Genomic DNA, 22590 nt, shown 5'->3' with positions numbered 1-22590 from the left:
AACATTAATTCAACAAACAAAACTTATTATTATTTATGTATTTTATTAATAAAACGAAGATTAGCGGTTGCTCGATAATACATGTGGCATAACTTATTACTCGAGAATACATATGGCATTACCTATTACTCGATTCTACATGTGGCGGAGGAAACACGGTACTCTTACGTACAAACTTCAAGTCTGGGATGGGACAAAAGAAATAATCCCACGTGTTGCACTAAGTACTCAGTTGTATAATTCCATTTTAAACAATTTAGAAGGCACACAATCCCGGTGCGACGATCGATAATTATAGTTGCCAGTCCAAGATATTAATTGAACAGGCAGTGAAGTCAAATATTGCGATACTACTCTGTCACTGCACCATCGTCACAGTATGCCACGGAAAGGGTTACAGACAGCCAAGCAGGTTTGACCCTCGGCTTTTAACCTTCAGTTTCATCCCAGCATACCGCCAATAATAGGGGTTTGATGAGTGTAAAAGCAGAACAGGTTGCATTTTCGAATTCGGAGTCTTCGAAGTGGTGGCCTGTTTGCAGTTGAAGGATTCGAGCTGGAGACTTATAGTCCCAGCTTTGGTTTCTCCTCAAGCTTGGAAGTTTTTATTTTGGGAATCTCGAAGTACAAGACCACATATCCAAGTGCCGGCTTCAGTTCTATTTGGAATTCAAACTCGCGACCTTGAGAGGACGCACTGCAAGCACAATGCTATGTCTGAAATTACAAGCCGGGGTTTAGGAAGAAAACGGTGCCTGGAGTTTAGGTGCCTAAAATAGTAGAAAACAGCTTTTGGAGATTTTCTGTTGGTTTCTTCCTCGTTTAAAATGAATCCACGGCTGTTGCAGGGTTCATTTGTCGTAGTAACCCATCTGGATATTCTCAGCTGATGCGGGAAAATGAATGAGGGACATTCGCGTTGGTGATGTCTCCGACCATATTCAGAAAGTCTCTGCTGTTGACGACATCGCAGAGCGCAGGACATTTTACGCGGGGATGATGCCGGAATTTTCTGCGATTTCACATAAGGCGAGTTTTTTTGAACCTTCTTGTTGTGTTTTTTGATTAATTTCAGGAAGTACTACGTTTCTCAGCGTCATTTCAGCCTTTTAGGCACTTTAATACATTTTCCATTTGCTTGTTCTTCTAAGTATTTTGACAGATTGCGGCACACATGTGCTTAATCCTATATAATTCGCACAGTTGTTTGAAAATAAATGCTTCTGTGAAGATTATATCGGAGTTGAGCTTAATACTATATAATTCGCATAGTTTTTAGAAATAAATGCTCCTGTGAAGCTTAGATCAGAGTCGAATAGATAAATTTGGTTAATATCCTGTGCATCATATTACTTATGTGAGAATATAATCACTAAAACAGTTTGCTTCATGCCCTCGTGCTCTTCTGTAATTCCAATATTTTCTGAGTTCAGTTGGATTCGAAAAGAGGTCTAGATTGGGCAAACAACGGTCTATAGGTTTTCTGATAGATGCTCGCCATTGTTGAATTTTTTTTTTTCGGCCGACCTATATTGGAAAACGGTGCCAATGTATCAGTTTAGAACTCTTCGCCTTAGAAACCTATTAAGGTAGGTGTCTGTGTTTTGTGTCGCAGTAACACTGGTCCCATGGAAGTGGCTGCCATGTTTTCCTTGGTTGAGGTTACTGAGAGAAAAGAGTAGAGAGGAGTAACTAGTCTAGGAAAAAATGGGGCAGGTGGTTGTGATCTCCGCTTCTTGAATGGGAGTAATAGAAGCACAATGATGAGCACCTTATTTACGAATTAGTGTTCATCATCTCTTGTCAAGTTGAAAATACGAAGTGTTAGGGTTTGTGGTTTTATATTGTAACTACTATTATTAATTTGTCCTCTTAGTATATAAATATTCCCTGTTTAGGTGTCCAAATAGATTTATATTCCCTCCAAGAATTAGAAAAGTTTCTTTTTAGCTAATGGGCACATGAGGGGGCAAGTTGAAAGGGTCTTTCGTATTTAAAGGCAGTCGCTTCTCATGTAATATAATTGAAGTTGTACGATCCCTTACATGTTTCAACTTCCAATTAACTAGAGCAAGAGTGGTGAGGAAGTGGGTTATCTCTCTCATGCCAACCATTATGATTTCTTCAGAGATAAAGTCAAGAGCCTAAACTATAGGATTAGCAGTCCAACTGAAGCAAGCGTGAACAATATTGAGAGTGAACAACTTGATCCTTCTTTGTTTAATGAATAAATATCTTTAACATCTGAACAATATCCCCTTCATACTAATCCGATGATTTCTTCATCTCAGGTATGGACAAAGGGTCTGCCACATCAAAACGAGTGACCATGACTTGTTATGGGAACAATACTTTCATCTAAAGGTTCTACGTAACCGTTTCCTAGATTGAGAAAGTTATGCATATCTACAGCCATTGCATTCTCAACCTAGAATGCTGAAAATAGCAGGGAACTTCCAATAACCTAGATCAGTTGATTTCTTACGAGGACATTTGGAAATAAGTATTAAGGAGTGAGATCAACAGATCTACCCCTTAGTGGCCCCATTCATGGAAACCACTTGGCGGAAGTGAAGATTTCACTATTGAGAAATTCAAAAGCATGATAGTGTTCTCTATCTCTTTAGAATGGGTTGGAAACAATGCCCTAAGCTACAAGGATGATGCTCTCATCGACAAATTTGATGGATTTTGGCCAAGTGCCTATGTGGGTATAAAGACGATAAATAAACACGGGATTGATAAATATTTCAATATTTTTGTGATAGATAAGATAAGGGTAGAGAATTTTATTAATATTCAATGAATAACCAAGAAATGAATCAATGGGATAAGGAAATTTCATGGAATTTAAAATTCAACGCAAAACGGAAATTTCACCTTCAACCTAGAAGGTTTTTTTGGATCTTAATGTGGTGAATTTTCAGCCTTCAGGCTGCTGTAAAACAAGGTACAAACAATAGTTGAAGGAGTACAATGTTTCACTTCCAAACTAATCTTCTTGGCAATTCAAGGAGAAAAGATACCAAAGCAAAGGGATAAGTTTCAGCCCTTTTAGGGTGACGTATTAGCCAATAACCAGATCTGAAAATACTCTTTTACAACAGTAATAACAGCAGTTCAACAGCAGTGAAATCAGCTCCTTATATTCTTCACTTAGATGTCACATCACATAACAATTGTCCTTGTATATATGTCAAATCAGCAAGACATATATGGCTGTAAATAAGAATGCATAAAGAGCATATACAGTTGAAAATAAAATCTGGAAATTGCACAAGTTTTGGATGGTTGGAAACTTCATTAATATCCTCAAATTGAAGTACATGTACCTACCATAGCTTTCTTTCAAGGCGAGTACAAATCCTCCCAGCTCTCAAAATAGGGCAAATCAACAAAACCATAGCAACCAAGAAGATCCATATGCAAGGCAAGAAGTCCTCTCTTCCTCTTCTTCACAATTCCACCCTAGCGTTTTATCACAAAACCCTAATCTCCAACCTCCAAGGGATAAACCCCAACCTAGACCTCCAAGATGCTCCAAGATACTCCAAGAATGTAATGATTTAGGGTGATTCTACCCTAGAATTTTGTTCCTTTCTTCCTAAAAGAATGACTTAATTTAATAAAATAGTGAAATTTTATTCAGATGATGTAATAGATAGTGTGTCCATCCAACAGTTCAATCCCTTTGCTAACAACAATATAAAACCTTGGCAAAAACAATATATTATTCAACAATATATTAAACCGAGCAATGCCAAAACAATTCCATGCAACACGTAGTTAAGTCCAGAATAGACCTCGACTTTAGATGTAATAATTCAAATTCCTGGTCAATAGGACCAGAGGTCCTAACTAGATACCACAATGAAGAACTTCACTTAAGATTCGATTCAAATCAACTTGGACATAAAACTACTTACTATGCTAGATGCTACAACCCTCAACTCTCTTCTGTTTACCAAGCACAAACTTCCAACCCTGTTCAATCCATTGTGAGAGTTTTATTGCTGATTCAACTCTGTTTCAGGGGGACTCCTGTTCCTTTCTTCCAACCTCAAAATCCTATTTTCAATCTATAACCAAGGTTTATGGCCTTAGTCCTTACCATTGTTCACAATCAGGGCTTAAGATTTGGCCTTAGCCCTCTTAGAAACCAGAAGATAGAGACCTTTGAAATCCTCAAGGTGATTCGATTGTCTTTCACGAAAAATGCAACTTTCAGCTACAGGATGCCTTGCGAGGGTGTCTCTATGCACAATCTTTGTTTCAAACCAGAAGAAAACATCCATCGAGATCCTGTTCCAGCCTCCAAGGTATAAACTGAATTGTCATGGAGCCCTTACGAATTCCACTGTCTTCATTGAATGATTTCTTGTAGCCAAAACAAAGACCATACAAAGAAAAGATTTCGCTGCCTGAAATCGAGGGTTCCTGTGGCTAGAACAAGACAAAACAAGGAACTTTGTTGTCTTTCAAAGGTCTTCTTGTGCCAAAACAAGAATTTTGCTACTTTCCAGATGGTCTTCTTGTGCCAGAACAAAATAAAGAAAGATAGAAAGTGTCAACTAGGGTGGAATCTTTCACCCCCAAAATTGACAAGAGTAAAGGGGTCTTAAACCCTTAGAGCTAATGCTCAAGAAACAAATGAAATGATCCATAATTGATGCTCCAAAATGAATTCAACCCTCTTGTATTTATAGATTTCCTAGAGGGGTTTCTTCTTCTAAATTGATTGATTAAATTTTACTCCAACCCCAATTTTAGGTTTCTTTGCTCAACTACTCCAAAACTTGTCCAGACATTGGGTATTTTTGGGGTTTTCCCCTTTCTTGAGGATTGTAGCGTACGAGGATTGATAGGTTATTTCGTCCTTCTTTCATCCTTAATTCGTAGAGGACATTACAACCCCCCTGCTCGAAATTGCTTGCCCTCAAGCAATTGCAAATTCGGGTGCTACTAAATTCGTTCTCCTTCCCATGTCGCGTCCTCCTCTGGTAGATTCTTCCATCTGATAAGGTATTCTGGGATTACTCTCCCTCTTAACTTCTTTTCTTGAACAACCATGATCGTCTTCAGAATCAGTTCCAGTTGTCCCTCTTCGTCTAATGGCGACAATTCGATAGAGGTTGTGACTTGGTGTACCACAACCTTCTTGAGGCACGACACATGGAACACATCATGGATTTCACTGTCTCTCGGTAGTTCTAACTCATATGCCTCTTCGCCAATCTTTTAGAGAAATTTGTAAGGCCCATAAAACCTAGGCTACAGCTTTTCTGCGTTGCTTTTCTTGAGTGTAGGCTGCCTATAGGGTTGCAATCTCAAGAAAATGAGGTCTCCTACCTCAAAGTTGCGTTTTGTTCGATGCTAGTCTGCGTACAACTTCTGTTGATTTTGAGCAACCTGCATGTTTTCCTTGAGTACCTTGAGAATGTTATGACTCTCCTATATCCAATCTTTAGCAATAGGTGCCTTGCTGTCTCCAAAAATCTTGTCGATAAAGGATGGTGCATCATACCCATATAGTGCTTTGAAGGGCGTCATCCCAATGGATAAATGGTAGGTGGTGTTGTAGCAATGCTCCCCAAGGTACAACCATTTGATCCATGCTTTTTGCTGACCCGTCACATAATTGCGTAGGTACCCTTCAATCCACTTATTCATGATTTTTGTTTGACCATCTGTTTGTGGGTGATAGCTACTAGCTAGTACTAGGGGATAATTCTGTTCCCACTAGTCTGAAGAGCTTGTGCCAAAAAGCACCCATAAACCTACTGTCCCGATTGCTGACTATATTCTTTGGTAGTCCATGAATTTTGAAGACCTCTTTGTAAAACAATTTTGCTACTTGTTTGGCCGAATAGTCAGTTGGGATTGCAAAGAAGTGTGCAAATTTGGTCAACCTGTCCACCACGGTGTAAATGCAGTCCTTTCCTTGCGCTTTGGGTAACCCTGTGATGAAGTCCATCTAGATGCTCTCCCATTTTTGTTCTGGGATTGGTAGAGGTTGGAGAAGACTTGCAGGGTGTTTGTGTGTTCAACCTTATTCTATTGGCATGTCACGCATTCTTTGACATATTTCATCACATCATTCTTAAGAGTGTTCCACAAAAAACACTCCCTAATCTGTTGGTATGTTTTGAAGAACCCCTGATGTCCAACTGATGGAATGTCACGCGTGATCTTCAAAATCTTCTCTTTGAGGGTAGATTCCGCAACCAGGTATATATTGTCTTTATAATAAATGACATCATCAATTATTTTATACTAGTCATCTTGAATGAGCCTGTCAGTTAGTGTGCAAGCAAACTGGTTTTTGGCATATTCTGTTGAGAGCTGAGTCTTCCAGTTTTCTGTAAGCTCCATAAGGTACATGCCGCAGCCTTCCTGGAAAGCGCTTCGGCCACAATATTCTTTTTCCCTTTCACATACTCTATCAAAATCATAGGCCTGGATCTTACCCTCCAAATATTGTCTAAATTTTGCCAAAGTGTGCATGATAGCCAACATCTCCTTGTCGTATATAAAGTTTCTCTAAATCACGGAGTTTCCGGATTTTGAATTCAATGGGGTGGCCCTTTTGCATTAAGACAACCCCAATTCCCTCTCCTAATGCATCACATTCTAATATAAAAGGTTGACTAAAGCTGGGGAGGGCTAAAACTGGACATGAGCTCATCACTTCCTTGAGCTTGTTAAACATCTCGTTGGATTCTTTTATGCACATGAATGCTCTCTTTTTGGTTAAATCTGTCAAGGGTGCACTTAACTGAGAGAAACCTTTCACAAACCGTCGGTAATAGCTGCAAATCCCAACGAATCCTCGTAACTCACTTAGGCTCTTGGGTGTAGGCCAGTCTGTTAAAATTGGCAGCCAGGGAGAAATTCCCGTAAGAAACCCTAAAGAGGGTTTATGTTGGTCATACGAAAAACTCAATTGGTCTAAATTGATTTAACAAATCATTATTAAAGCAAATATATTTGGAGCGAAACTTAAAATTCAAATTAAATCAGTTTCCCTCTAAAGAGTCCAAAGTTGGCTCGATTAAAATTGGTCAAAAGAGATTATATATAAAGATTTATCCTAAGTCATAAATCATACTTGGAGACATGAATGGTTCGTGGAACAAAAGTTTGTAGTTCGACGTTGATCAACAAAATCCTGTAGTTAGATTTCTGCAATGGATGGTTTCGATCTCTGACGTGAATATGTCATGATGGTTTCGGTCTCCACTATGGATGCGTGATCTCTGATGACTTCGATCTCTGGCCTCATGATATAACCATATATCTCATAATCCCTGGCTCGCACACGAACAAGACTTTCTCTCCTCATGTAGTTTGTCTGCGCGTCTCTGTAATTGCTACAGGTTTCTCAGATTGTTACAGTATCACTGTATTAAAATGATCTATGGATTCGCATTTCTTCATGATGGTTCAGTTTAATTATCTCAGCGTTATGGTTAACTCTGCCTAAGTTAGCTCCTGTGTGGTAAGGCTTTGGTCTCGGTTCACAACAGTTTGTCTCAGTTCAATCTTTGTGGTATACGCACGATGGGTACGATCTCAACCATGTATGCTCATGGTCCTACTCCTCAATCTACAGTCATCAGTATTTGGTATGTTCTTTCTGATATATATAGACGGTTGGCACAACTTCATTCTCGGCTCCTCTGTAACAAAGTATATATGGCCTCTATGATGTGTCTCAACACAATAATATATACGTATGTCTCAATGCTTTAGTTTATATATGGTCTTGACACTCATGAGTGGTTGATTTCATTGGCATCACTATATTATGTATAAGCAACATTGAATCTTGACATCGATGCACAGTTTAGCAGCAGTCTATATGGTATACATTATATGTACAGTTTCTCTGCAGTTTCATATATGGTTTCTCTAACATTTCAACTCCGTCCTGCTTAGTTATAAATGGCATCGTGGAAGTATAGAACAATTTTTGATATGACATCAGATGTATATTCAGAGAAACATTGATATATTTAGGGAAGTAATTGGTATATGCCGAGCGGTATTGGTATGGCATCCTTTTATCGCAGCAGAAGGATACTTTGTTATGCATGAACTGTTTTGTGGCACCTTCTGATGTATTTCTGAGATACGCGCAGTAAAAGCCTGATACTTACATATGTAGAATCCTTGTTGGTACAGTTGTCCTTACTCAGCTGTAAGTCAATGACCTCATTACAGCAGATTCTATTTGGCATTAACCCTCTTCATGATGCCAACAACAGGCTGTGGTAGTCTTTGGTATTGATTCTATTTTGATTGGCACTGACAACTACTTGATAAATGTCAGATGTAATGTAGTATATGATAACAGTTTACAAATGAAGTTGTGAACTGTTTTAGATAGACCTAGGTGTCCTGTTGTAACTGATGCTTTTCATTATGGATCTCAGCTGAATAATTGATGAAATCTAATAGAAGAATAAGAATTCTGGGTTTTCCTCCTTGTGGGGTTTTGCCCTGGTCTCTGGCCAAATTCTTGTGTCTCTTTATGTGTTTGTTTTTCTTCCAATATTTCTTTTATTATTCTGCGAATATTGTTCTTTCTATATAATTGCTAATGATTTGATGATGTTATGAGGTGAATGGATGTTAATTTTAGATAACAATGGAATGTTCTATGCTCAGCACAATTTACTTAAATGTTCTTTAGCAGCCCAATAACAATTTTCAGTAGCAATCACATCAACCATTAATCATATTGACAGTAAATGCAGATAGAACATAAAAACATATGCAGAAAACAAACCAAGACAAGAGGACACCAGATTTGGTGGATGCTAGGGAAAAAACCTCAATGTGGGGAAAACCCCTTGATCAAATATTCTTCTTATTATTCAATAGTTCAGCAAAGAGAGAGAGTACAAAAGTCAAATAGACTAGCCCAATACAAAGTCAAATCAGCCCTGTCAAAATCTGCAATCAACTGCAGTCAATCTTAAGCACTAACCAGATGGCAGAAAGTCAATGCTGGTCAAATCAGCAGCAAAAATCCTTTGAAGCTCGGTCAAAGGCAGATCAATTTGGTCTCCATCAAGGGTCAAAGTCAACCCAAAACAGTCCTACAAACACTGGTCAAACTCAGTCAAACAGCAGTCAGGCCTGCGGTCAACGCAGGTCAAACAACCCCAAATGCCTCGATTTTCATGCCAATCAATGCAGCGTCAAGAGAGCAAAATTCTGCCTCCAAAACACAATCAAATTTCGTTCAAATCAGCAGTGGTCAACGTTGGTCAACACTAGTCAACACTCTGAAATTTTTGGTTCTGTTTCAGCCCAGAAAAACAGTCCTCCTAGCCGCACGTGTGTGAGAGAAAGAGAAAATCCCCAAGCTGTATGAACCAATCTGTCGAAGAAAGAGAAGAATGGTTGAGTGGATGATGTCCAAATGAGGAGAGAGGTCTCTTCAATTTATACACTTTGTTGTCGATGAAGAGACACATCTATTGGGCTTCTTGAGCCTATATTAAGCTGAGGCCGACTTGAACAATTTGTACATGTGAGAGAATAAATTCAAAATCACACTTTTGCTTGTCCGAATGAGATGATCTTTATATCGAACTTGGACCTCTCGAAAAGAAGAATCCAATGCATTAATCATCTCCATCATATGAGCTGTCCCAAGGTGGAATTTGGCCCTAGATGCCAATTTTAACAATGAATATGTAAATATAAATGCAATTATCAAAGCAAAGAACAATATAGCCCTTGGAGAAAAATTAACGCAGTCCAATATTGCCTGAATCTTCTCTTGATGAACTTGTACTCCCTTTGCACTGATTATGTGTCCCAAGTAAAGAATCTCTATCAATCCAAACTCACACTTTGATGCCTTGGCATAAAGTGACTGTTCCTGCATGATGCTCAAGATTTTATCCAAATGATCATCCCATGTATCACTGTAAATGAGAAGGTCGTCAAAAAATACTAATAAAAACTTCCTTAGCTGCTTGTTGAAGATGTTGTTCATGCAAGATTGGAAAGTGGTGGGAGCGTTGGTTAGTCCAAATGGCATGACCAAAAACTCAAAGTCTCTGTAGTGCCACTAGAACGCTGTTTTCGACATTTCTTGCTCATGAACTTGTATTTAATGATACCTTGATCATAAGTCAATCTTTGAAAAATATATTGCTCCATGAAGCTCATCCAGTAATTCATCGATCCTGGGAATAGGATACTTGTTTTTGATGGTTTTCTTGTTGAGAGCTCGGTAATCAATACACATCCTCCACGTGCCATCCTTCTTTTTCACCAAAACCACGAATGAGGCGAACAGACTCGAGCTAGGTCTGATATGGCCCATTGCTAATAATTCCTGAATGGTCTTCTCTATCTTGTCCTTGAATTTCTTTGGATGTCGATATGCTTGGCCCCTTCTTCCAGTTCTATAGTATGCTCAAACCCTCTCTTAGGGGGTAATCCTGGAGGAATGTCACCAAACACCTGAGCATGCTTGTCTAGCACTTGTTGAATATCTGTCCTATATTGCGGTTTGTCATTGCTAGGGGTCTTTTGGCTCATAATCCTGCATTCTGCTGCATATGCTACATCTCCATGCTTGAATAGGGCTTCCATCCTTCTGGCTGAAATGACCTGTGGGTTGCCATTAGCCATGCCTTTCAAGACTACCCTACTGCCATTTGGTGCTTTAAATTCCATCTCCAATGCTTGGGAGTCCATCACGTGCTTGCCCAACGAATACAACCATTGAACCCCTAATACCATATTGAGGTCTGCTAGATCTATTACATGGAAATCACTAGTAAAAGTATAGTTATCGAGAGTTACGCTCAAACCTGGGATCATTCATGTGCAATCCAAGTTGTACCCATCCGCAACTATCACATCCAAGCCCTCAAACTCTTCAGTGGGAAGTCCCCTCTTGGCCACTAGTGCTGCATCAATGAAATTGTGTGGCTCCTCCATCAATTAGTGCTGTGATGCGTTGTCCTTTGATGACTCCCCTAACCTTGAAGGTGCAATACTTGGGCATGCCTGAAAGGGTTGCAATCCTAACCTGCGGTCGTGTCTTCTTTTCTTTGTTGGGCCTTTCTTCTCCTTTCGCTTCCTCTTGTGGTTGTTCCTCCTCGGGGCTGCTAGGTTTTTCTTCTTCTTTTGCTTCCTTATGTGGCAATTTTTCTTCAATATTTGAAGTGGGTTCCTCTCCTTCCTCCTCATCATCAGAGACTATTTCCATGTAGTGAATTTTCCTCTTACCTAAACAACGATGTCTTGGTTCCCATGGCTCCTTGCAAGTCAAGCATGACTTTTTTCGCCCAAGTTCACTTCGTGTTTCCTGATCTTACCTGTTGTTTTTGGGCCAATCACGTTGTAGGGGATTCTTCTCCTTATCTTTTGGGGGAATGAAAGGCTTTGGAGGGGCTTTAGATTTGGCTGCTGCATTTCCCATAGCATGAGTCTTCTTGATAGCCTCTTGAAGGGTTGTGGGACTGAATGCTTTAACCTAGCCCTGTAGAGGTCTAGATAAGGCCTCTGTAAAAAGCATGACTAATCTTTCTTCGGATATATCTGTATCATGACAATGATTTGTTCAAATTCTGCAATGAACTCTTCGTTTGATCCCATTTGTTTTGAGTAGTACCAATTCTCTAAAGTGGATGTGTAGGTTCTTCCTATCAAATGTTTCTATCATCCTTTGCATAAAACCTTCATAAGAAGTGATGTTGGCATGCCCCAATGTTACTAGACCATGACACCACCATTCATCCGCTTCACCCTCTAGATGTAATGTGGCAAATTGGATCGCGTCTGCTTCCGCCATAGGATTGAGCTTGAAGTAGGTGTCCAATTTTAGCACCTAAGCTCTTGCTATACATTTAGATGATCTATCAAATGAGGGAAGGGAAAGTTTACTTACTTTGTGTATTAGATCAGAATTAGGTTGTCCCCAGGGTCTGTTTCTGAATCTGAAATTACTGTATTCATTGAAGGTCATGGCTGCTTGTGTGTTTTCTTCTAGCGTTGCATATTCCCGAAAGTAATCGTCCAACAGTCTATTTGGTTCAATAACTTCTTGGTTTGTTGTGGCTTGATTATTTGTGAATTGAGGAAATAACGGTGGATGACTCCTTCAGTTGGTTTCCCTAGTATTAGGGGGACTAGGGTTATGTTGATTTGTGGTAGCATCGGATGTGCTCTAAGTCTCAAAATTTGTAGGGAGGCTTAGACACATGCATTCTCCAATACCCATAAATCGTTTTGGGAAATTCCACCCAGAGACAATTTTATTAAAATAATTAATTATTTTTAATGGGTGCCTAAGTCTAAACTTAGGAAATTAAAATAATTAAAGGGTATTAATCTAATTGTGGGTGAAACTTCTAGAAGAAGACAAAGATCGAGTCCAAATGATCTGAGCCATTGATTAGAATCTAATTTGGGTTGTTGGTTCTCAATTGGAGGATTATAAGAAGGACATCGATGGGCACTTGGAGAACACATCGAGTGAAGATCAAAAGATCGATTTTCTGAAGCAGAGCAGCTGTCGGAAAGAATTTCGAAGTGATCTTTTAAAGTGAGGGGCAGGGATAGTTCTGGTTGGGGATTACTCCTAATTCGGGAATACTCAACAAAGAAGTCAGAGAGAGATTCGGGAGAGGCAGCGCAGTGGCTAAACAGGTTAGCATAGGCTGACGCAGAAGCCTTGGGGAGGTCTGAAAATTTGTTGGAGGAATCAATATTAGAAGCCAGAAACCGGGGTGTGAAATCGGGAGGTGAAAATCGAAGTTCCTGGGTGACAAATTGATCAGTAGAAGGGGTGACACTGTCCCTAAAGGCTGTGACGCTTGGCTGACGCAGTGACTGCGTAGAGGCAGTGAGGGGCTGTTCATTTAGTGGCTGGATTAGACAAGATCTCCAGTGATAGTGTGAGGTAATCTCACTTATCTCTTTGTTAGTGATATTCTTTGTACTGGATAGCTAGCAAGGCATCCAAAGATTGTATTCGAAAAACCACTGCATAATAATAAAACCCTCAGCCGCTGCACTGGTTTTCCCACACTGAGTTTTTCCAGGGACATTTGTCCAAAAATAACTATGTAGATGTGTTGTGTATTTCTTTCTTGCTCAGTTTCTTGTTTCCACATTTAATTTAATGAGTGAAGGCTGCAGTGTATTCATTTCAGTGTTTATTATAGGAAATAGTAAATAATTTTGTTCAGTAATTAACAAATAGGAGAAACGTAATCAGTTGTTGCAGTAGAAATTTGGGGCTTCCAAATTTTCACATGGTATTAGAGGTGGAGGTGAAACAAGAGAAACAAGAGAGCAGTGCTGGAAGAGCCAAACGCTGAAGGAAGAAGGGAAGTCGAAGTGCTGCATAGGTAGCAAATCGAATCCCTAGAGGAAGTGCACAGTTCAGGCCAAGAGGGCAAGATTTTCGTGGTAACTCTCTCTCTAAGTGAGTTGACAGAGGTAGGATTTCGAGATCGAGATTTGTCAGCGGCAGAGGGAGCAACGCAGAAAAAGCTTCATCGAAGAGGGGTTCTTGGTGTGACGCAGTTTTCTGCAGGTAGTTGTTGGGTTGAAAGACGTCAAAAGAAAGAAGAGCCACTTGAGGGAGTTTCTTCCTTATAGAATTCCTAGCCAGGGAATTTGAATTCTCATTTGCTAAGCAACAACAGGAGAGAGGAGGTCATTTGACTTTTTCGAGTGGCAGAAATGGCAGCCAGTGGGTTGAGAGATCAGGATCGGTTGGATGGTGCTTCCAACTATGCGATCTGGACAACAAGGATGTCGTGCCTTCTGGATGAACATTTTCTCAAGACCTATGTTGACAGTGTGGTAGCTGTGCACACAGATCCAGATCCGCTCAAAAAGTACAAGGGAGAGATGGCAAAGACAAAGAGAATGATCCTTGATAGAGTGAAGGATCATGTGGTCTGTCACATTGCTGGCAGAGGGATTGCCAAGGAGATGTGGGATGCATTGTCGACATTGTATCAAGGATCTTCCGAGCAGTGAAAGATGTACTTAGAGCAGAAGATGAGGTCCACGCAGATGCAGAAGGGGGAACGCATTGATCCGTTCCTTGCAAAGCTTCAGGAGACCCGAGATGAGCTAGCAGCTGTGGGGTCTACACCTCAGTCTTCCGAGATGGTAAGACTGGCCCTCAACTCAATTTCAGAGGAGTGGTAAGTATTTTTCCAGAGCATCCTAGGAAGGGAGAACTTGCCGGACTGGGAAGGAATGTGGGCAGCTCTTAAGCAAGAGGAACTGAGGAGAGACTTGGTCAAGTGTAAACTTGATGGAAGCAACAACAATGGGTCAAATCCCAAGGAGGAGGAAGAGAATGCAACCCTCGCATCCAAGGGACAACATGAGTAGCAGAGGCGTAAGAAGGACGTCTCGAAGATTAAATGCTTCAGGTGTGGTGAATTCGGTCACTATGCAACATTGTGTCCTCTCAGAAAGAAGGACAAAGATGAGAAGCATGATTTGAAGGCTGCACCTGTGAAGATCGAGGAGGAGGAGTTTGCCATGACAACCTAAATACCGCCAGGAGGGAGGCGGGGTGATCTAGAGTTGTAGTTTGAAAGGACTGCAGATGGGTAGGATCCTTGAGGAGCCCACCTCTCAGATCAATTTCTTGCTATGGGAGCCCAGATCAGAAGTAGCAGGATGGATCAGTGTCAGTTGGTGTAGAGGAGTGTCGAAGTGAAAATTGCTGTGGACAGGAGTGCTAGAGACTGAGGAGCGTAGAGCAGAGTTGACAATAGTGTAGTTGGCAAAGAGTAGAGGTCATCAACATCGTAGAGGCTTCAAAGGGTCAGCATAGAGACTAGCAACAATCAAACTCCAACAATGAGATGCATCATACTAAACACTTGTTCAGTAATTTGGGATGCTTTTCCATTGCTGATGCAATAGCAGCAACAGTGGGAGAAGGTTGTAGTGCAGATGCAGTGTTGGCAGTGGCAGTGCCAGCAACAACACAGATGCAAAATTTGATAGGGAGTTGTAGTATTGGCAGTGGCAGGGCCAACAACAGTACAAATGCAACATTTGCGCAGTAGTTGGTGGGCAGTGATGTCAAACATCAACAACGTAGAGGGAGATGTTTCAGAGTCATAGTTATGCTTCAGCAGGTTGCATTACTAGAGCACATTTCGCTAAGAGGGAGTATTGATTTCTGGTTGCATCGGATGTGCTCTAAGTCCCAAAATTTGCAGGGAGGCTTAGACACATGCGTTCTCCAATACCCAGAAATTGCTTTGGAAAATTCCAACTAGAGACAGTTTTATTAAAATAATTATTTATTTTAATGGGTGCCTAAGTCTAAACTTAGGAAAGTAAAATAATTAAAGGGTATTAATCTAACTGTGGGTGAAACTTCTAGAAGAAGACAAAGATCGAGTCCAAATGATTTAAGCCATTGATTAGAATCTAATTTGGGCTGTTAGTTCTCAACTGAAGGATTATAAGAAGGACATCGATGGGCACTTGGAGAACACATCGAGTGAAGATCGGAAGATCTATTTTCTAAAGTAGAGCAGCTGTTGGAAAGAATTTCGAAGTGATCTTTTGCATTGAGGGGCAGGGATAGTTCCAGTTGGAGATTACTCCTGATCCGAGAATACTCAGCAAAGAAGTCAGAGAGAGATCCGGGAGAGGCAACGTAGTGGCTAAGCTGGTCAGCGTAGGCTGACGTAGAGGCAGCGCAGAAGCCTTGAGGAGGTTTGAAAATTTGCTCGAGGGATCGATATCAAAAGCCAGAAGCCGGGGTGTGAGACCAGGAGGTGAAAATCGAAGTTCCTGGGCAACGAATTGATCAGTAGAAGGGGTGACAATGTCCCTAGACGCTATGACGCTGGGCTGACGCAGAGGCAACGAGGGGCTGTTCATTCATTGGTTGGATCAGACATGATCTCCAGTCATAGTGTGAGGCAATCTCACTTATCTCTTTGTTAGTGATATTCTTTGTACTGGATAGCTAGCAAGGCATCTAGAGATTGTATTAAGAAAACTACTGCACAATAATAAAACGCTCAGCTGATGCACTGGTTTTCCCACATTGGGTTTTTTTAGGGACATTTGTCCAAAAATAACTGTGTAGATGCGTTGTGTATTTCTTTCTTGCTCAGTTTCTTGTTTCCACATTTAATTTAATGAGTGAAGGCTACAATGTATCCATTTCAGTGTTTATTGTAGGAAACAATAAATAATTTTGTTCGGTAATTAACAAATAGGAGAAACGTAATCAGTTGCTGTAGTAGAAATTTCGGGCTTCCAAATTTTCACAGGTTATGATTCCCACTACTTCCTTTGTTAGTTCTGTTGTTGCAAGCAACATTTTGATTTCCTATGAGATGAGTCACCAACTGAGCAAGTTGTTGCTATCCTTGGGCCAATGTTTGCATCAACTGTTGTCGTTGCTGCTGCCCTTGTAGTATAAAATTTGTTATTTTTTGTCTATCCATGCATCAACACATGTAAGAGCTCCTTGGCATCTGGATCTCCTCGTTCTTCCTTATCCTCCATGGCTGCCCTACGTTTAACCTTATTCTTCCTGACTGTAGCATTACTTGTATCTCTCGGAAGCATGCAAAATTTATATACTCACAGGTTAGCAGGATTCCAACGCTCCGATAGCACTGTAGTGATCTAGGGTAATTTTGCCCTAGAATTTTGCTCCTTTCTTCCTAATACAATGACTTAATTTAATAAAGTCATCAAATTTTATTTTGATGATGCAATAAACATTGTGTCCATCCAATACTTCAATCCCTTTGCTAACAATAGTGTAAAACCTTGGCAAAAACAATATATTATTCAACAGTATACTAAATTGAGCAATGCCAAAACAATTCCATACAACACGTAGTTTAGTCTAGAACAAACCTCGACTTCAGATGTAATAATTCAAACTCCTGGTCAACAGGATTGGAGGCCCTAACTAAATACCATAATGAAGAACTTCACTTAAGATTCAATTCAGACCAACTTGGACATAAACCTACTTACTATGCTAGATGCTACATCCCTCGACTCTCTTCTATTTACCAAGCATGAACTTCCAAATCCTGTTTAATCTATCATGAGGATTTTGCTGTTGATTTAGCTTTGTTTTGAGGTCACAACGAGGACTCTTGTTCCTTTCTTCCATCGTTAAAATCCTATTTTTGATCCACAACCAAGGTTTTTGGCCTTTGTCCTTACCACTGTTCATAATCAGAGCTTAAGATTTGGCCTTGACCCTCTTAGAAACCCTAAGACAGAGACCTTCGAAATCCTCAAGGTGATTCGATGCTCCAACATGTCGATTCCTTGCTATAGATTGCCCATGCGAGGGTCTTTCATGAAAAATGCAACCTTTAGCTGTAGGATGCCTTGCAAGGGTGTCTCTATGCACAAGCTTTGTTTCAAACTAGAAGAAAACACCCATCGAGATCTTGTTCCAGCCTCTAAAGTGTAAATCGAACTGTCACAAAGCCCTTACGAATTTCGCTGTCTTCATTGAATGATTTCCTGTAGCCAAAACAAAGACCAGACGAAGAAAAGGCTTCATTGCCTGAAATGGAGGGTTCCTATGGCTAGAACAAGACAAAATAAGGAATTTCGTTGTCTTTCAAAGGTGTTCCTGTGCCAAAACCAGAATTTAAATTAACAAGAATTTCGCTGCTTTCCAATTGGTGTTCATGTGCCAGAACAAAATGAAGAAAGATAGAAAGTGTCAACTAGGGTGGTATCTTTCACCATTGAAATTGACAAGATAAAAGTGTCTTAAACCCTTAGAGCTAATGCTCAAGAAACAAATGAAATGATCCACAATTGATGCTCCAAAATGAATTCAACGCTCTTGTATTTATAGATTTCCTAGAGGGGTCTCTTCTTCTTAATTGATTGAGTAAATTTTACCCCAACCCCAATTTTGGGTTTTTTTTGCCTAGGTACCCCAAAAATCGTTCATACTAGGATTTTAACAGGTAAATAAAAAAATAATTTTCAGTTGAAGCAAAAATTCAAACCACATAAAATTTGCCCTTCAAATTTTAGCTTTTCATTCAGAAATTTGTCCAAGCTTACAAGGGCTTTCCCAACATGGGAAAATTTGCCCACTCTAAAAATACAAGCTACAACAATATTTATAAATTTTTTGAAGAAATTCTGGGCACTTGTATGAACCTTCAAAACTTTTGGATCGACCCCCCTGCACAGCTGAGTTGCTACAAAAACTGTAGATCCACACACATGTGGTTGCATGGCCTCACAGGTGTGCACTTGCATGCTGTACTATTTGCTATACTCACACGTGTGACTTGCACAAGTGATCTACACCATGTGTGGAGCTGCTTGGTCTTTCCTGAATGCTCTTGCTCTCTTACGTGTGACTCAACCTTGCTAATAAAAAAATAATTTTAAATCAAAGCAAATATTCAAACCACCAATTTCATTTGCACGAAACACATAATTTGCCCTTCGAATTTCAGCTTTTCATTCAGAAATTTGTCCAAGCTTACGAGGGCTTTACCAACGTGGGAAAATCTGCCCACTCTAAAAATACAAGCTACAACAATATTTAGAAAATTTCTGAAGAACTTCTGGGCACTTGTATGACCCTTCAAAACTTTTGGATCGACCCCCCTGCACAGCTGAGTTGCTACAACAACTATAGATCCACACACGTGGCTGCATGGCATCACACGTGTGCACTTGCATTTTGTACTATTTTCTATACTCACACGTGCGACTTGCACAAGTGATCTACGCCACGTGTGGAGCTGCTTGGTCTTTCCTAAATGCTTTTTCTCTCCCACGTGCGACTCAACCTTGCTAATTTGTTGTACGACTGGGATTAATTCCTTGTTGTAGAAACTCTCTTGCTATTTGTTTTTGGCCACTTTGCACACTTGAGTGAATTTCCTTTTGCACCTAATCACTGAGACCCTCACTATCTCACTGTCTTGTGCTGAATAATGTGTCTTCTCCCTTATCCCAATATTTTATTTATAAGTTTGAGTTATGACTAAATCAACAACCCTAATCTCCAAAGTGATTGACAGTTGAGATTAAATCTCAATTTCACTTGAGATCAATGGTTGTGATTTATCTAATTCACTAATGCAAATAACCTTTGCATTTCATTAGATTAAACTCACTTTTCTCATAAAAAGAAATTACTTTAATAAATAAAGTAATTACTAAGGTTAAGAGGTAATTAGGCGACTTCCACACACCTTGACACTTAGGCTTGTGCAGAAGTACCTATCTGAGCTACAAACATCAACACTCCCTCTTAGCGAGGAAGGTATTTTGCACCATTCCTAGCTTGTCCTTGTAAAACACAAACTTTCCTTTCATTAAGGGTTTGGTGAGAATGTCTGCAATTTGCTCATTTGTGGAGATACAAAGAAGCTTCATTGCCCGTTTTTGAATCTTGTCTCTGATGAAGTGATACCTAATCTCAATATGCTTGGACTTGTCATGGAACACTGAATTCTCAAAGAGTTTGATATAACTCTGATTATCACAGTGTATCACCATAGGCTCCAACTCTTGACCAAATAATCTTGCAACCAACTTGCGAATCCTAATGGCCTCACAACTCACTGTACTTGCTGTCATATACTCTGCCTCTATTAAACAGAGTGCCATGAAAGTTTGCTTCCTGTTGAACTAGGAAATCATCACTGATCCAAGATTGAAGCAACACCTTGAGGTGCTCTTCCTATCTACTACACTCCCTATTCAATCTGAGTCTGTATATTCCTGCAACTTCATTCCATCTCCTCCAAGATACCTTAGACCATACTCCATTGTACCTCTAAAGTATCTCAACACGTGCTATTCTACTACCTAATGTACCTGCCTTGGCTCCACCATGAATTGGTTCAAATTATTCACAACAAAATAGATATGTCATGCCAGGGAGTAACTCCTCAAATCGAATTTTGTGTTTGCATTAAGATTGATCATAGATATATACATGGAGGGAGAGACTTTTGGGGTTCATCTCCCAGTGTCTCTTCATCTTCTAATTCTCCTTATTTGCTATTTACAGTATTTACATGGATTTACCTAATATCAAAGATGAGGTGTCAACATTCCCCCCCTTAATCTGAAGGGATGTTGGTTAGTCCAAGCATCATTCTGAATCTTTGAAAGTTCTCTTTAGGCGCTTTGGTGAAGATGTCTACAATTTGCATATTTGTGGAATAATGGCGTAGGTGGATTGTCTTGGCCTCAACATGATGTCGAATCAAATGGTATTTTGTATTGATGTGTTTTGTGGGCCTTCCTTGCCTCATGTGGGCCCTTCCATCCAACACTTCGAATTCCCTCCAAGCCATTCGAATGGCCTATTTCGAATTCCCACATGGGTGGCCCCCACCTTCCATTAACAATCAGATTAAGTCAAATTTCCTCCTAAGTCCCTAAGTCGAAAATGCTGGGTTCTTTTCCTTGGCCAAAATTTTGCAAAAATGTGTGGAAACACCCTGTTACAAATGTGTTTGAGAAGGGACATGACATGTTGGTGAGGGTTAAGAGTGCTAGTGCTTTCACGTAAAGCATAAAAAAATGACTCTGGCAGAAGTATGGACTACAGATTTCTACTGAGTTTAGCAACCAAAGTGAGTTTTAGATTTGCTGTCCAAGAGAAAAAGTTAAGAAGGTGAAACTTTTGGTGGTTGAAAGAGGTTGGTACCAGTGTCCACTCTGTTGGGCAAATGGGGTCATGTGAGTAAGGATGAAGAAAATGGGGGTGCTCCACTGTTAAGGTGAAAGGGTGTACCACCTACAACATACAAGTGAAGCACAAGCCCTGCCCTAATTCATGAATAAATCCAAGAAACTCATTATTTATATTTGTTGATGCAGACAAGAAATAAAGCTAAATCAACTAAGATAAGACTTATCGTAAAATGTTTCCATTTGAATTTAACCAATAGTTGAGAAAAATAAGTAGCAGAGAAACATTTCAAATGACAAGCAACTCAACAAATGGAACTATGATACCATAACAAATTCGCTGTTCAACCATTACTGTGACAATTCTAGACTTGATAAGCATTTTCAGCGCGAGCAACTCCAACCTTTACAGTACACAACCAGACCAACCAAGAGTTTTCTTTTGGAAAAACCAAAGCAGAATTATTGTATTCAGTCTTTCAACCACCCTTTACATGAATGAGGGGGCTGTTTAAATACCCAAATGGAGCTCCAAAGGGTAGGTTCTTAGGGGGAGAGTTTGGGGGCATCTAGCTTCTACTAGAAGCTGGACCCATCTCTCAGCCTTTACAAGACCAAATGGATATATGCTCCATACCTTTTTTAGCTGAGATTTCCTCCCACAATGAACACGGGCTAGGAGGACTACCCATCTTCTGTTGTAGATTCCCTTCTCCACACACACATCTCGAGCTCCACAAACTACTCTTGGTTGATCAGACCCTTGAGCTCAACAACTGCCTCTCTCGCAACTACCTTTGTCCATCAAGGTGTTGCTCACCAGGCTCCAACTTGGACACTATCTTGCTGTCCTCTAGCAGACCATAAGTGCCCAATCACGTCCACACTTGGTCCACTCTCACGCTGCCCTCCAACAGTCCACGAGTGACCAATCCTCACTGTAGCATCTGCTCCTAGTTAGGGCATCCAACACCTAGGAAACCCTTCCACATGGCTGCTAACAGAGTTCCAAACTGTCCTCCATTAGCATCAATTCAACCTTAACACATCAATACAATACTTACCTAGCTCGTCCCTACACTCGCGTGTTCCTGTACTCGCGTTCCTGCACTCACGTGTTCCTACACTTACGCTTTCCTGCACTCATGCGTTCCTGCACTCGTACGTTCTTGCACTCGCATTCCTACACTTTGCGTGTTCCTGCAGTCGTGTTCCTACACGTGCGTTCCTGCACTTGCATTCCTGCACTTGTGCGTTCTTGCACTCGCGTTCCTGTACTCATGTTGCCCACACCTGAGCCATCTTTCTTGATGTGTAGACTATGAAAGATGCTTCTTGGATGTGTTAAATGACTCTCCTCCACCTTATATTTATACACAATACAAGGGCTCCATCAATTCGCATGTGTGGGCTTGACAACCTGTCACAAGGCTTATTAACATGAAGCCGACCTTGACACTTGTTGTTTTGGTTCATGCTCACTCTTTAACTTAAAAAATTCATAACTCAACAACGACAACTTGGAATTGGATGATTCTCGATGCGTTGGATTTGTCTCGTCATCTACTATCATCCTCATCCATCACATGTTGTAATTGCGTCATGGTTTTGGTCCAAACATCTATGGGTGCAAAACCCTAGCCTTGGGTTCTAAGCCCACAAGCCTACTTGTGGCACTTTGACCTCCAACCCTCGAAAACTAGGGCTTGGAGTACCTCCCAAGCTACACAAAAATCAACACTCCCTCTTAGCGAGGGAGGTACTGCCAAGACTAGGAAGTAACCATCATTATCGGGTGACGACACTAGCCCATTTGGCATCCACCACTGCAGCATACCCTGTAGAATGAATCCGACAATCTCGGTAGTGCCTCTACCTCATCATATCCGAACCTGAAGA

At 40.4% G+C, this 22590-nt stretch overlaps 1 protein-coding gene across 3 annotated transcripts in view; it reads left to right on the top strand.

Moving 5' to 3' along the window:
* Positions 1-229: 229 nt before the first annotated feature.
* LOC149228946 (uncharacterized) overlaps positions 230-22590 on the top strand; it is a 96928-nt gene continuing 74567 nt past the window's right edge. The window contains exons 1-2 of one of the 3 annotated variants that reach the window (XM_089378426.1): positions 230-412; positions 849-1029. In XM_089378426.1, coding sequence (XP_089234552.1) covers positions 904-1029 — 126 coding nt within the window. In that variant the 5' untranslated portion in view covers positions 230-412; positions 849-903. Of the gene's footprint in view, positions 767-848; positions 1030-22590 lie in introns of those variants that run through there. The other 2 variants (XM_089378425.1, XM_089378427.1) reach the window with 2 other exon arrangements.

Source organism: Pinus tabuliformis, chromosome J, assembly GCF_031772625.1.
Source record: "Pinus tabuliformis cultivar Carrire ecotype Pingquan chromosome J, CPIR1, whole genome shotgun sequence".
Classification (NCBI taxonomy): domain Eukaryota; kingdom Viridiplantae; phylum Streptophyta; class Pinopsida; order Pinales; family Pinaceae; genus Pinus; species Pinus tabuliformis.
This window is presented reverse-complemented; position numbering and strand designations above follow the sequence as displayed.